The sequence below is a fragment of the Pan troglodytes genome, chromosome 6 (assembly GCF_028858775.2).
Source record: "Pan troglodytes isolate AG18354 chromosome 6, NHGRI_mPanTro3-v2.0_pri, whole genome shotgun sequence".
Lineage (NCBI taxonomy): Eukaryota > Metazoa > Chordata > Mammalia > Primates > Hominidae > Pan > Pan troglodytes.
The window spans coordinates 159,523,392-159,539,425 of record NC_072404.2 but is presented as its reverse complement, the minus strand read 5'-3'; the positions used below and the strand labels follow the sequence as shown (position 1 = coordinate 159,539,425).

Sequence of the window (16,034 nt, the reverse complement as noted above, 5' to 3'; positions counted from 1 at the left end):
TGAACTAGTCACAAGAACAAAGAGAAGAGTTTGGCCAAGCACAGGAACAGCATATGTGAACACCTTGAAATGGGAAAATTCGATCTATTTCAAGTGCTTGAAGGATCAGAAGAGTCACCTGAGATGAAGCTGGGGTGGTAAACTGGAGCCGGATCACACAGGACCACAGCGAGAAGTTTTAATTTTCCTGTAAGTACACTGGAAAATCACTGAAGCTACAAATAGGAGAAAAACATATGTGACTTAATTTACTTTTTTTTTTTTTTTTTTTGAGACGGAATCTCGCTCTGTAGCCAGAGTGCAGCGGCGCCATCTCAGCTCACTGCAAGCTCAGCCTCCCAGGTTCAAGTGATTCTCCTGCCTCAGCCTCCTGAGTAGCTGAGACAACAGGTGTGCACCACCATGCTCAGCTAATTTTTTTGTATTTTTAGTGGAGACAGGGTTTCACCATGTTGGCCAGGATGGTCTCCATCTCTTGACCGTGTGATCCTCCTGCCTTGGCCTCCCAAATTGCTGAGATTACCGGCGTGAGCCACGGCACCCGGCCTTAATTTACATTTTAAGACTTTCACATGCAAATCTCTGGAAAATGGGTGACAGTGGGCTGGGAGTAGAAAGAGGGCAACAGGAATAATCTGGCAGTTTCTATAGACGCTGTGTGTGAGAGAGAAATCAAGGGTGATTCCAGCTGGCTGGAGGATACAAAGATCGGGAGGACAGGAGGAGTGACAAGTTTGGGGGTGGGAATCAGGAATTCAGTTTGAAAATCAGGTTAAGTTTGAGAGATGTGTTTCCCTTGCTCAGGAGCCCACATCACAGAGAAGCTGAAGAACTGGACCTTGGAGCAGGATCTCTAAGAGCTCAGATCATAAACTAGTTCTCCTGACTCAAGAATGCATATCCAGTGATATCTAGTACATCTCTAGTTCCAAATATGGCTTTTCCCTCTCTGTTGCTCTGCTCTCCTTTTCCTTAGGACTGCTCTGAATGAGAGCCTGACTGAGCTCCAGGTTGCCCACTCACAACCTACACTGCCTTGCACCACCTTAATAACATGTGCAGCATACAGCAATGCAGCTTGTAAAACAGAAACGATCAGAATCCCTTTGCAAAACAAAGGCTGGATCTCATAGCCTATCCAGTTTGATTGCTTCCTTCCAAGCAACGGAATGACAGGTTTTGCAGGCCTAATTATTTGTCAGGTAATCAATCTAGTCTGCTATCATTGTTTAATCTCTACGCCTCACTAAACGCAAGCCTAATATTTCACCATTCTCTCCTCCGTGCAAAGGAAGCTGCTCCCAGCTTCTAACCCACACTACTGATCTTGCCCTCGATTGACATCAAGCAAAGGAGATATTTAAAGACAAGCTCTAGTATCTTCAATTTTACAGATCTAGAATTGTCACCATAAAGTTAGTGAGCTTAAAGTGTGTTGCCCCAAAAGGATAGAGGAACCTGCTGGCCATGACATGGCTCTCCTTTTGACACTAACATCACCAGACCTGGAGGGTACCTGGGACACCAGAGACAAGGATGGCTTCGAAGCCCAGGAGGGTGAGCTCGTGTCCTGGAAGCAACAGCAAAATTGTGAGCACCACACTCTGAACAGAAGACAGAGTTGTCTTCCCATACACTGAGGACTCTTGGTAGAGCATCCCCTCTTGGGAGCCAGTGACCCTAGACTCAAACATTGGAAAAATCTATCAAGCCACCAGCAGAACCGGTACAGCCCCAAGATACCAAAGGAGGAAAAAATACCTTGTTCAGGGACATTTCTTGCCTCTCACTAAAGCTGCCCTGCTGGCTGTCAAGTTTACGACCTTAGAATCCCGGACCCCTTCTTAAAGTTACCCTTAGCTATCCACTTGCCAGCCAGGCAGCCTGTCTATTCCTGTGAGATAAACAGCCTCATGGCTTCTCATGGGCTTGGGACTATTAAAAAAATATAGAGGGAGATGAATAACCAAGTGGAAGAGGTTTTTATTTTTTAAAAGCCATTAAGGGAAAAAGATGCAAGCTGTATTTCAAATTTGCCTTTTTAATTTTTTAAAATGTATAATATTTAAGTTCAAAAGATTGCTCCAACAGTTGAAAAATAGTTAAATAACAGTACTGCCACTCAATAAATTCTGAAGACTTTGAAACAATACAGAACTGTGCTTTTCATAGTACATTTTAAGGGAGACATGCTTGAAATTATATATGGAGTGTAATTACAATCATGAAAATCATATACAAAACAGCAATCATGGAAAAAATGCTGTGAGGAAATGTTCCAAATTGTTAATAACTGATACTGTTGTTTGATGAGAAATACCATCTTTTTCATTTTTCAGTTGTTTGATATTTACCCTTTTTTCTAATAAATTTGCATTCCTATTATGAGACATGTTATTGTTTTACTTTTAGAACAAATTAGATATAAATTCTTCTGCTTGCTCACCCACACCCCTGTTAAAGGTGTAGATATCATTTAAATCTATATTTTAAAGTTACTATTAAGCAAAAGTTAATAATGCTACTATACCAAAACATTATTTCTGTGAATTATATTTAACCAAGTCCAGGAGAACCAAACTTGTGGTCAGAACACTAGGATCAACTTTTTTCCTGCTTTTTGAGATAATTGTAGATTCACATGCAGTTGTAAGAAATAATACAGGGATTCCATATACCCTTTCCCCGTTTTACATCTTCTGTGACGCCAGTACAATACCACACCAGGAAATTGACTTTGATACAGTCTGTGACCTTACTCAGATTTCACCAGTTTTCATGCACTGGGTGGGTATTTAGTTCTGTGCAGTTTTATCTTGTGTGTAGACTTGTGGAACCACCGCTATAGCCAAGATTCAGAACGGTTCCATCACTGCTACTACGCTTTTGAACTCACAGCCACTTCCCTCCCCTGCTCCCTAACTCCTGGCAATGGTCAACTTTTTGTCACTGAACAATGATCCATCCCCCATGTGGGATTCACTATGCCAGTACAGTGATGGATACAATCAAATAAACAGTGTAGCCTAGTGTTTAGGAGTGCAGGCAGGAACCAGACTAACTGGGTTCAAATCTGAGGTGGCCACTGTCACCTTCGGAGAAGTATTAAACTCTTTATGCTACATTTTCTTCAATAAGATGGGGATAATCATATAATAGAACTTCGTAGGTTGTTAGAATTCAATGAGTTGATACTTAGAAAGCAAGAAGAAAGCACCGGGCCTGAATAAATGCATGTTACCATCTAAGAACTCCCAATCCAGTGGAGAATACACAAAACGCTAATCAGTTCAGCCTGTATGCAGTGATGTAATATACATGTAAACACAGTACAAGGGGAGGACCTAGGAGGGGGCAGTTAATTCTGGCTGTGGAAGGCTGAGCCAGGCTTCCCCAGAAAGGGAATATTTGGGTTGGGTTTTGGAGGATGAGTAAGACTTTGCCAGGGGAAAAAAAAAAAAAAAGTTTCATGCTGATATACAGCTTGATCAGTGACCCTGAGAAGGCATGGCCATTTCTAAAGGGTAAAAGCTTGGAACAAAAACCTGGAGGAGTGGGGGAGACTTTGCGGCGGGGCAGGGGAGTGGTGGTGGCCAAAGAGGAAGCCTGAGTGAAGGTTGGGGCCGGGTTTTGAGGGGTCCTTGAATGCCATGCTATAATTAGCACAGCGATTGCAATCCTGGAGAAGACTAGAATAGAATAGAAAGAAGAAAGTGCATCCCAGACTCAGGCACATCAGGAGAATTAGAATGGATGTGAAAGTACATTCTAAATTACAAAACACCAGCAGTGGCGATTAATTGTAAACAATAGCAGCAGCAGCAGAATGTTTAAAACACAGTCACCATTCTTGTTAAACGCAGATTATCCTGAGTGTCTGGGGCAAGGGCATTAGAAGTTACAACGCTAATTCACGCCAGAACTTGTCCTCGCCCTGCCCAGCAGTTTCCACTCTAGCCAGGTGTTCCTAATTCCCTTCACAGGCAACCTGAAACCATCCTTTTCTGGGCTTTCAAAGGAAGCCCCTGGGCAGATACTTTGGCAGTTGCCAGTGTCTCTCCCAGTCTCTGGGACCATTCACTTTTTCCCTGTCATCGGTCCCCAGTATTTATCCAATCATCTGGCCATTTGCCCGGGCTCTGGCAGTGCCGGTCCCTGAGCACGTGCCTGGCTCAGGCTTCCCTTCGCTCTCTCTGCTTTGGACAGGTCATCTCTTCCCGGTGGTTTTCCGGAGGCCCTGACCTCCCGTACCTTGCTGTGACTACGATCTCCCTGGCTGTGACTATGATCTCCCTGCAGATTTCTGCCTGTCTTTCACAACTTATTCTTGCCTTTCTGGTCCTAGGTGTTCCAATGACCTGATGCTGCCTACACTGGGGTGTGGCCCATAGAACAAGAACACATTACCTTGTGGTTTTGCTTCAAAAAATGTTCTCCATCAGCCGCCTTCTTCTGGTTATTTTTCTCATTATAGAGAGAGAGGGAGAAGGATCAAGAACACTTATTTCACTTACTCTTCATAGACTGAAAAAAATTAACTACTTTTTTTTTAGTATCAGACACCTTTCTTTTTGTTCTGGCATTCTCATATCTGTGAGGGGAAGAAAAGATTTTGGAAGAAATGACTCTTGCTAAGTGCATGGTGGTAATGGTGTAAAGTCTAGCTCTGAAAACTAAGAAACCAAAAAAAAAAAAAAATTAAAAATTAAAAAAAATACCTCCCTGTCCTCTAAACAAAGTTGAGTTAGGCTATGAACTAGTCAGCTGATCACAAAGATGAAATGCGACCAAACAGGACTTAGGAAGAAACAGCCCCAAGTTCCCCTAAAACAATACCTTGTTGTCCTCTATATAATTGAGCCGTCTCTTTGCTCTAGCCAGTATTTTAACTTCCATAACAAACCTCCTTCACTTGAAGTTGATCCATGTAAGATATGACTTAACAGGATATATCAAAAACACAACACCTTCCCAACAAAACTCACCAGATATTTTCCCATGCAATGTACATCTTAGATAAAATTCACTTGCAGCCAATAAAATTCTTCATGTAAATAAACAAAACATCCAACTATATTACTTGTGGGGAAAAAAAACTCATTTCTATGTTTGGAAAAATGCCAATTTTTTTTTTTCTTTTTTGAGACGGAGTCTCACTCTGTCACCCAGGTTGGAGTGCAGTGGCATGATCTCGGCTTATTCCAACCTCCACCTCCTGGATTCCAGCAATTCTCCTGCCTCAGCCTCCCAAGTAGCTGGGATTACAGGCGTGTGCCAACACGCCCAGTTAAATTTTGTATTTTTAGTAGAGACAGGGTTTCACCATGTTGGCCAGGCTGGTCTCAAACTCCTGACCTCAGGTGATCTGCCCACCTTGGCCTCCCAACATGCTGGGTTTACAGGCATGAGCCACTGTGCCCCGCTGGAAAAATGCCAATATTTTAAATTCTCTAAGTCCCTATGCCAATCTATTGTAGAGTCAGACCCTGTATCTTTCACAGTTTGTGGAAGGGTGCCATACAGCCTATGGGCAATTTGGATCTTTGCTTTCTGACCTTCACCCTGGCAGAGGGGAGCCAGCTAGAGAGAGGAAATACAACATAAACAATGGCAGAGAAGGAAGACTTATTTTCAGTTTAATGTGACAGGATAATCTGTTAAGAAATTAATTGCACCCGCTTCTCACTGCAGCAGACACCTCAGTAAAGGGCAAAAGGTCATTTCCTTTCCCCACACAGGCCCCTACCATCCCTTGCCCCTACTCCTATCCCCAGGATAGTTTTTAACTGACTTAGTTTTTGCAAAGTCTAAAAGTGTCTCAAACTCTGAAACGCACAAAAATTACCTGAGGGGATTCAAATGGATGTTTCTGGGTACCTCCTTAGACCAACCAATTAAGATTTCTGGGGATTGGAACCCCCATTTTAAACAAATTCCCTAAGAAATTCTGATCCAGGGGGTTTTAAGAACATTCTTTGAGAAACATTAGGCCAAAAAAGACATACACACACCACCACTGAAATACCCAGGTGGGCAACACAGGGGAGCTGAGGATCCAGGGGAAAGACCCAGATGTCAGAGCTTGCCATTCATCCTGGCAGTCAGGGGTCACTGTCAGGTTTTAAGTGGGACTGTGATGTGGTAAACTCCACAGCTCATAGCCCACGTGTCGCCTTCTCCAAGAAGCTTCCATCCTAGTCCAGAAGGGGTTCCTGCTCCTCCGTACTCCATAGTAGCCTTTCATACTTCTAACTCACCACTGACCACACTACCCTGACATGATCATTTGATGATCTCCCCTCCACCAGTAAGCTTCTGTGAGCAAGGACGTGCCTGGGTTCCATTTACCATGTCGCCACCAAATGGTCCTGATTTTTCACCATCAAATGATCCTGGAAGCAATGTCAGTGCCTCACAACTGCTTGCTCACTTGTCCTGGAATGCTTCATTTCTAGCACAGAAACTGGGCCCCATCTATCTGAACGCCTCATAAAACAGAAGCTATCCGCCTTATGGAAGGCATCAGAATGAAACAGCAGATGCCTGAAGTCTTGATCATATTCGAAGTTAGTTTACATTTTTGTGTTTCAGAAAGAACTAAAGGTCTCACAATCCTCCAAAGTCCACATGTGTAGGCCAAGCCCCTCAAGGCAATTAAAGGAATAGGAAAATGTACCCACAGCTGATTTCAGCATGAAAGCACGTGGTGTCCAGAGTCTTTTAAATCCTTAAAGCAAAACACCTGGATTCTGTTCCAGGCCGCCCCGCTCCCCACCCAGCTCCAAGCACCTGTTTCTATCTGACCAGCCCTCCGACTTTCTACCCCTCCCCGCTCAGAAGAGGCAAGAATTTTTAAATTCTGATTTTGTTTGTATAAAGATAGTAAGAAACATTCCGTGAACCAGGAATCATAAGGCTGCACCCCTGTGAGATCTCCCCTAAGAAAGTCCCTTCCATTCTCAGAGAATAAAATCGAAACACCAAATGGATGGAAACACAGTAACCACACCGTCCCTGGCAGGGCCGCCCCTGGCTGTACCTGAATTTCCTGTGTGTGGACTGTACCGGATCTACGGAGTCTGTGGCTCTTTCAGCTCCTTCTTCATCATCTGGTGCAGGCTTTGTGCTCTGGAGATCCTCAAATCAGTACGGGGGGCGAGCGCTGTGGCTCACGCCTGTAATTCCAGCACTTTGGGAAGCCCAGGCGGGCAGGTAACTTGAAGTCAGGAGTTCTAGCCCAGCCTAGCCAACGTGGTGAAACCCCGTCTCTACTAAAAATACAAAAAATTAGCCGGGCGTGGTGGTGGGCGCCTGTAGTCCCAGCTACTCGGGAGGCTGAGGCAGGAGAATCGCTTGAACCCAGAAGGCAGAGGTTGCAGTGAGCCGAGATCCCCCACTGCACTCCAGCCTGGGCGACAGAGCAAGACTCCGTCTCAAAAACCAAAACAAACAAAATCAGGAAGGGGACTTTGAAGCTCCTTAATACTGAGGCTTGGAGGGGCCCTAGCATGGGAGTTGGGCAACCCAGCGCTTCCCCTTTGAGGAGTGGCTCTAGAAATCGCCTTCCACAGTCCACGGGGAAGGGCTTTAGCCACGATCCAGGACTGAGTCCTCCATAGGGTGTGGGTGAGCCCCACGGCTGGGCCCAGCCCCCCGAAGACCACCGGGTAGCCTCGCTCCCGCCTCCCACCCCAGCCTCGCCCTCCAGCCCCGCCACGGGAGGGGCCGCCTGAAGGAGACCCGCACCTGGGCCTGGGCTCCTGGCTGGGGGGAGCGGAGCAGGCGGCGCCCAGGCCCGGGTCCTCCCCGCCCTCGCAGCTGCCCCAGCCGAGCCTCCCGGGCCGGCCTCGCCCTGGGGGTGGGGGTGGGGGTGAGGGGGCGCAGCCTCGGGCTACGGCTCCCCCGGCCCGGCCCGTGCGGGCTGCACACCTGCCCGCCCGGCGAGGCTTCATTAGGCCGCGCCTGTGCATCACGGGCCGGCCGCGGCGGCGGGAGTCCAGGCCATGGAACCCACAGAGGATCCCTGCCAGGGACCGCTGGGTGAGTGTGGAGACCCCGTCGTGCGAGGGGGTCAGGCTTTGGGGGTTCGGGGAAGGGGGAGGCCTGTGATCACCAGGTCAGCGTTAGCCGACCTAAGAGCTTCAGTAGGCCGAGGGCCGGGTGGAGTCGGGTGGGGTAGGGTGGAAGGAGGCCGACCTCACTGCCCCCTGTGCTTTGGGATTGCAACCCCCCTCCCCGCTCCCCCGCGCCCCCTGCCCGCCTCCAGTCTCCCAGCAGGGGAGAGAATCCTGGGAGCCCCAGGACCCTTCTAGTCTTAGGTCTGACACCCGTCCCCTTCTTACTAGCGCACATCACTCCCATAGGACACGTGCTTACGGAGCACCCACAGTGCTGGGTACCAGGCTTTTTGCTACAGTACAAGCTCTCCTAAAATGCTGTAAAACAAATTTGTCCCTGCTTCCCCACACCACCAGCCAGCTTTGTCCCTTCACTCCATAGAGGCCTGCTCACCCTCTTCACCAGCCCAGACCCTCTCATGCAAGTCGGGTCCAGCCTGTGTCCTAGGAAAGGACTTGGAACAGCACCCTTGACCATGACCTTTTTCCTTGACACTCTGTTACAAAGTCATTCCTAGGGCCAGGCGCAGTGGCTCAAGTCTGTAATTCCAGCACTTTGGGAGGGTGAGGCTGGTGGACTACCTGAGGTCAGGAGTTGGAGACCAGCCTGGCAAACATGGCAAAACCCCATCTCTACTAAAAATACAAAAATTAGCTGGGTGTGGTGGCACACACCTGTAATCCCAGCTACTTGGGAGGCAGAGGCACGAGAATTGCTTGAACCCAGGGGGCCGAGGTTGCAGTGAGCCAGAATTGCACCACGGCACTCCAGCCTGGGCGACAGAGCGAGACTCCATCTCAAAAAAAAAAAAAAAAAAAAAAAAGTTATTCCTTAAGACCTATCTCATGCAATTTTCATTAAAGTAACAGTAGCTCTTAGTCGTTACTTAGCATTCATTACAAATGTTCCAATTTAGTTGGAAATGACAAAGCAGCTCCCTGAGCTGAGGGTTCTTGGAGTTATGAGTAAGTTGGGAGGTGAAAGTGGGGGGATCATTTGATGGCCCCAGGAAGGACTCCATGTGGTGATTAAGTACACAGAGTACGTGCTCAGGGTGCTGTGTGATCTTGGACATATTACTCTGCTGTCTCATCCTCATTTCTTCATCTGTTAGAAGGGAATATTAGCAGTGCTGTTCTTGCAGAGATTAAATATGCACTATGCTAATCTTTGAAAGGTGCTTAGCGCCATGCCTGGAACATGGTAAGCTCCCAATGCATCAGTCAGCTCACAGAAAGGAAGGCAAGCTTTAGGGATGAGTGGTAGGGTTTTTAGTTCTAGCTGGGTCCCAGTTTCCTTACTCGAAAGAGAGGTTGACCAGAGAGTGAGATCCTGCTTTGCAGGGAGGGGGAGGAAGTGGATGTGCTGGATGGTAGTGGGGTGGGGGGTGTGGGCGGGGGGGCATGTATGGAGCTGAGGAGAGTTGGCAGAGACAGAGTTCCATGGTTCTCCCTGTTATCTCTTTTGATGCTCTTGCCTCAGCTGCTGGAGACAATCGAATCCTTTCTTGTCCCTTCTCCAAGCAATAATGCCTGTTGTGCAGCAGAAACAGCATCCCGCCTTGGGAGAAGCAGAATCTCTGTCAGTCTGTTTCTCTTTGTCTTCCTGGTCCATCCCCAGCCCCAACATGATCCCTTAGAGATACCTGAACAGTCCCTCAAACTCATACCCCTGGTGTCTGGGAAAAAGGGAACTCACAAGGGGTGAGTACCCCCAAATTAGGAGATACCATGAGCTAACGCCGTCTCAGAATTGCATAAATTTGTCTACATTTTTCAAAGAAGTTGGGTTATCTGATTTAATCCTCACAATAGTCAAGCTAGGAAGGTAAGTGTGGAATTATTACCCCATTTGATAGGTTGACAAATTAAAGCTTAAGATCAAACCGTTTGCAAAGCAGGAAGCAGCACTTCCTCTTGGTCCAGTTCTTCCTTCTCCCTGGTGCTAAGGTCAGTGGATGTTGGCTCCCCACAGGCCAGAAAGCTGGAGAGAAGCCCCTGGCTGCAGGACCCGGGGAGGAGGAACTGCTCCGGGGCTCAGCCCCTCATGCTCAGGACACTCAGAGTGAGGAACTGCCACCCTCCTGCACCATCTCAGGAGAGAAGAAGCCGCCAGCAGTCTCTGGAGAAGCCACCGGGGCTGATGCTGGGAGACTGTGCCCGCCCCCCCGCTCCAGGGCTCCCCACAAAGACAGAACTCTAGCCCGCTCCAGACCCCAGACTCAGGGGGAAGATTGTTCCCTCCCAGTGGGAGAGGTGAAGATAGGAAAGAGGTCCTATTCTCCAGCCCCCGGGAAGCAGAAAAAGCCTAATGCCATGGGTCTGGCCCCAACATCATCTCCGGGTGCCCCTAACTCAGCCCGTGCCACACACAACCCAGTGCCCTGTGGGTCAGGCCGGGGGCCCTGCCACCTGGCCAATCTCCTCAGTACATTGGCGCAGAGCAACCAAAACAGAGACCACAAGCAGGGGCCCCCGGAAGTGACCTGCCAAATTAGGAAAAAGACACGAACCCTATACCGCTCAGGTAAGTCCCTAAAGAGAGGAAACCGAAGAGATCTGGGGTCATCCTGGGGAAAGGTGGGGCTGTGTGAAGAATCTACCCCCAGGAGACCCGAGGGATGGGGTTAGTTTGTATGTCACTTCGTCCCGGATTCTCTCTTGGGCCGTGGTAGTGCAACTATCTCTGACCCTCAGAGGGAAGGTTGGGTTATCACATCAGAAAATGAGGCTGGAGCCAGGCACAGTGGCTCATGCCTGTAATCCCAGCACTTTGGGAGGCCGAGGCAGGTGGATTACCTGAAGTCAGGAGTTTGAGACCAGCCTGGCCATCATGGTGAAACCCCGCCTCTACTGAAAATACAAACATTAGCCAGACATGCTGGCCTGTGCCTGTAATCCCAGCTATTTGGTAGGTTGAAGCAGGGGAATTGCTTGAACCTGGGAGGCAGAGGTTGCAATGAGCTGAGATTGCGCCACTGCACTCCAGCCTGGGCGACAGAGTGAGACTCCGTCTAAAAAAGAAAAAAAGAAAATGATGTTGGGACCAGGGTAGAAGAGTAAAAAGTAAACATACTGCTCTCTGCTGTAGCACCCAAGAGCGAGAAGGCCCAGCCCAATAGGAAAAAGGCTTTGGGAAACTGTTGGGTTAGGGGCAGTGGCCCCATCTGTTGGAGATACTTGGTGAGCATCTCTCTTTCTCTTCACCTGCCTGTCACTGGCATTTGTCCTCCTCACACAAGTTTCTTCTTCTTTCAGATCAGCTGGAGGAGCTAGAGAAGATATTCCAAGAAGACCACTATCCTGACAGTGATAAACGCCGGGAGATTGCCCAGACGGTGGGGGTGACCTCCCAGCGCATCATGGTAAAGGGGGCCGGCTCACTGGTGGCAGGGTGGAGTGGCGGAGGGCCCACCATTGAAACACTCGAATTGCAGAGTGAGCGCTCAGCGGTAGCCTGGGTAGGAGCTGAATTGAGGCCTCAGATGTGGCTGTGTCCCTGACTGTTTCCAGAGTGCCACAGCCTGAGAGCATTAGGAGAGGAAGGCACTGCAGAGACTTTTGATAAAACCAGCCTGACAGAGGGCTCAGAAGCAGAGTGCTGGAGTGACCTTCCAAAGTCCTGTAGCTCCTTGTGCAACAGCCAGGACCTAAGCCTCAGTCTCTGCCCCTCTTCTCCAGTTCTTCAAGCACCTTTCCCCCCATAGGTGTGGTTCCAGAATCGCCGGGCCAAGTGGCGAAAAATGGAGAAACTGAATGGGAAAGAAAGCAAGGACAATCCTGCAGCCCCTGGCCCTGCCAGCAGTCAATGCAGGTCAGAATTCCTCCTCTTTCTGTATCATCCCTGTGGGTAGAAGTGGGGTCCAAGCTGGGATCCTGAGGGTCTAGAAGGAGACCATTGGAAGGCTAGGCATGAGTCCTAGGTTTGCCAGCTAAGATTTAGAGGGATTTTGGCTGCCATGGGATTGGGAAGTTGCCAATGCCCTGTAGGAGGCAGAGTTTGGGAATTGGTGTCTCTCCTGGCAATGAGGCACCTGTGCAAATCCAGAGACCACCAAAGCTACAGTCTTCATTCTTCCTGTCTCCAGCTCTGCAGCTGAGATCCTACCTGCTGTGCCCATGGAGCCAAAGCCTGACCCTTTCCCTCAGGAGTCCCCTCTGGATACCTTTCCAGGTGAGTTCCCACCTTCAGAGCTGGGGGAAAATGGCAACTAAAGATAATGAAGACAGGCCTTGTTTGATGGAGGTGGGAGTGACTGGAGTCCTCCAGTGTTTCAGCCAGGAGGGCCTATTCAGGGGGACCTGGGCATGGCTTGTGTCTACCATTCAGCAATGCCAAACCTGCCTCCCATTTCCTTACTGTTATAGCCCCTCTTTGCCTTCTGTTCCTAGAGCCCCCCATGCTGCTGACTTCTGACCAGACTTTGGCCCCCACCCAACCCAGTGAGGGTGCTCAGAGGGTGGTGACCCCCCCACTCTTCAGCCCCCCACCTGTGCGAAGGGCCGATCTTCCTTTCCCCCTTGGCCCTGTCCACACCCCCCAACTGATGCCACTGCTGATGGATGTTGCTGGCAGTGACAGCAGCCACAAGGATGGCCCCTGTGGGTCCTGGGGGACAAGGTAAGGAACCTACGGGGGTAGGTCACTCTAGTTATCTGGGCGGGGGTAGGGGGGTGTAGATGGAGAGAAGATAGACACAGAGAGGAGAGGGTTAACTGAGAGGAGCACAGAGTAGTAGTACAGGAGATGGGGATGAAAGGGATAAGGGGATCTGGGGAATGACCTAGGGGGATCACAGCAATAGAGCAGAAACAAGGGCAAGATGCTAGGAGCAGGAGTGGGGAGAAGAGGCAGTTGCAGCAGCCTTGCAAGGCTGGGCTTACCATGGAGATGAGGAGGAGGTGAGAGGTAGGGACTCAGCTACTGTGGTAGGAACGGGGAGCTCCCCCACCCCTGCACCTCACCAGCTGTTCCTCTGTCCTTGCAGCATCACCCTGCCACCCCCCTGTTCATATTTGGAGGAGCTGGAGCCCCAGGATTACCAACAGAGCAACCAGCCAGGACCCTTCCAGTTCTCCCAGGCTCCACAGCCCCCGCTTTTCCAGTCCCCTCAGCCCAAGTTTCCCTACCTCCCCACTTTCCCCTTCTCCATGCCCAGTTCACTGACGCTTCCACCGTCCGAAGACTCTCTGTTTACGTTTCCCTGTGGCCCCAGCGGGGGCACATCGCAGGGCTATTGCCCAGGTGCCTCCTCAGGACAGATCTTGATGCAACCACCTGCTGGGAATATGGGTGAGTTGAGGCTGGGAGAGAAGGTCCCCTTGAGATTGAGGAAGGTGGGAGGGGACAAAGAGCCAAGTTATCTGGAGGGTAGACTGAGGCAGGTCATGGGTGGTGAATGAATCCTTCTGTTTGCCCCTAGTTCTCTCTATTAAGCTCTTCTCCCTCGAATTCTGCAGAGGCTGCAGAGCACAGTGAGAGTTAGCAGAGAACTCTGGAGTTTGGCATCAGGAAAACAGGCTTGAAGTCCAGCTCAGCCAGTTACTAGCTCTCCTGAGTCTCAGTTTCTGGGACTCTGAAATGGGACTCACAGTTCTATGTCAGGGAGGGACTTGGTGAGGATTAGATACAATAGGAGTGAAAATATTTGGCCTAGAGTAGATGGCAGCTAATATTCTGCTGGGCCACTTGGACCTCTGAAATCCCAGAAACATCTGTCATATTAAAACTAGATTCTAGCAGAAGGGGAGGAAAGATCAGGTGGTTCCTGGTCTCCTTGTTGCATGTACGAAACAGCATTGGCCTGATCCATGGTTCACTTTGTGTCAATGTTACTAAACCACAGGACCTTGAGTGCTGGAGCCTGTGTGGTCCTAAGGACAGAGCCCCAGGCTAGAGTTTGACCCAGACTTACACTGAGGTCCTAAGCTGCGTCTATGTGTGTTGGGGCACGGGGGGATCTGTTGTAGAACACAGTTAATGATAGTTGATACTCTCCGTCCTGTCTGGTAATTCCTACACCCTCCGACCCCACAGGTACAGCCTCCTGGAGTGACCCCTGTTTGCCAGAGCTGCCCTTCCCTGGTCCGTTCTGCCCACAAGCTCTGGGGCATCCCCCAGGAGGGGATGGCTACTTTCCTGATCTATTTCCAACTCCATGCCCCCAGGCTCTGGGCAGGCAGCCTTCGTCAGCTCTCTCATGGATGCCTGAAGGGGCCAGACCAGGGACTGGGCCCTTACTCAGCAAGGTAAAAGAGGAACCACCAGCTGCTTCCCTGGATCAGCCCTCAGCACTGGAGGAGGCCAGAGGGGATGACAAGAATAGCCATGTCCCCTAGTTGGGGGGTCAAAGAGTGAAAAGAGGCTGCTTGGTGGGATAGGATTGGGCTCGCTGAGAGGACAGGGGTTGGGGGTTTGGGAAAGAGTGTGGACTCTGTAGACTGAGGGGAGAATTAGACATTTCCCCTGTGTAGGCTCGTCTTGTTGATATGAGAAGGAAGAAAGAGGGCTGGCGCTTCCCTTTTCTTCACACTCTGTGTGGGGGTCCTGAAGGAAGCAGGTGGCCTGTGTTACTTCTGAATGTTGTATCAGGTGTTTTTGTTTGTTTCCTATCTTTGCTTGACAAATGAGCTGGAGTGTCCACCGTAAGCAGTAAACTAGTCCATCCTGCGGTTTTCTCTGTGGTTATGTGTCTCCATTATGTGTCTCCACACTCACACTAATGAAGAGCTCCATTTTCGTCCTTTTATTCCACTTGGCTGAGCAGTTATTGGATGCCATTCTCAGGTGGGCACCACCGGGCATGACCACATGGAGGGCCTCTTCCCTGGGCTCATCTCTCCCACTAAAGAAGGAACTGGGCATCTCGGGCTTTTCCTTCGGTCCTGACATTTAACCATATTCTATTCCCAAACCCATGACTGACCCTGAGCAAATCTGAGTCTGGGACTTTCTCTGAAAGTTGGGCCGCATAGGGACAGGATCACAAGAGAAGCCTGAGAATATCTGAAGTCACTTCTCTAGTATTGTGAACTATGACTTATTTTCCCACAGCTCTTGTTTTTGTGTATGGGGGGCGGGGCTGGGGAGCACTCCGAGGATAGCAAGTAGACAGTTCTCTCCCGCACAGGAGGATGTGACAGCATCCCCAGACTATAATGGCCCAGACCTCACTGGGCCAGGACGAAGGGCCCAGAATGTTCTCTGTCTCTCCCACCCTAGCTTGCAGAGGCACCAAAAGACACTTTGCTAAGCACCTTGAGAGATCACCCCCTAAAATGATCACCAACCATTTCATGCTTAACTCTCACCCATAGACTGCAATTTTACCTCCTCCATTTGTTTATGGTTACCGTTTGAGGTTGGGTGCTAATCTCGGGAGGTTTGGTTATAGGTTGAGATATAGGAAGAGGAGGGAACAAGAGAGAACTTAACCAAAGATGGAGAATGCTCCCTAGATGTCTGCGCAAGGGGTCAGGAGCTCAGGAAAGAATGGACACTGACTGAGGATGTACCACCCTCCTGTTCCATTGCACAGAGTGATTCTGCATCCACATTGAACTTGAATAGCTTCCTTCTGTCCTCTGGTGGTGAGCCAAATTAGGCAAATGACAAATTAGGCAATGAAGGAAGAAACATCAATTAGACCTTATTGGTTCTATGCTTGAGATCCTGCTTTAGTATGTTAAGGGCTAAAGGGAGCATGAGAAGGAGGGTAAACAACCAATTTGTATAAAAAGAGAAGTGGGTGGTGCCTGGGAGAAGGGCGAGATGGGACTGAAAAGGACAAGAAAGATGAATGAAGGGTGAAGACAGTAGTATAAGAAGTAGCAAAACATTGACTGGGTGATGAAAGAGAAAGATAACCACAGAAGAAAATCTATCCTAAAATACATCTAAACAGAAAAGAAAAGGTA

At 49.3% G+C, this 16,034-nt stretch overlaps 1 protein-coding gene across 1 annotated transcript; it reads left to right on the top strand.

Annotated features, from left to right (window-relative positions):
* The first annotated feature begins 1,388 nt into the window (after nucleotides 1-1,388).
* NOBOX (NOBOX oogenesis homeobox) lies at nucleotides 1,389-14,783 on the top strand. The gene is given in 11 exon segments (XM_003318864.6): nucleotides 1,389-1,557; nucleotides 7,022-7,146; nucleotides 9,739-9,798; nucleotides 9,800-9,821; nucleotides 10,093-10,644; nucleotides 11,376-11,578; nucleotides 11,825-11,931; nucleotides 12,206-12,291; nucleotides 12,510-12,738; nucleotides 13,106-13,410; nucleotides 14,155-14,783. Coding segments are annotated over 11 exon segments (2,076 nt in total). The 5' UTR covers nucleotides 1,389-1,472; the 3' UTR covers nucleotides 14,457-14,783.
* Nucleotides 14,784-16,034: the final 1,251 nt, after the last annotated feature.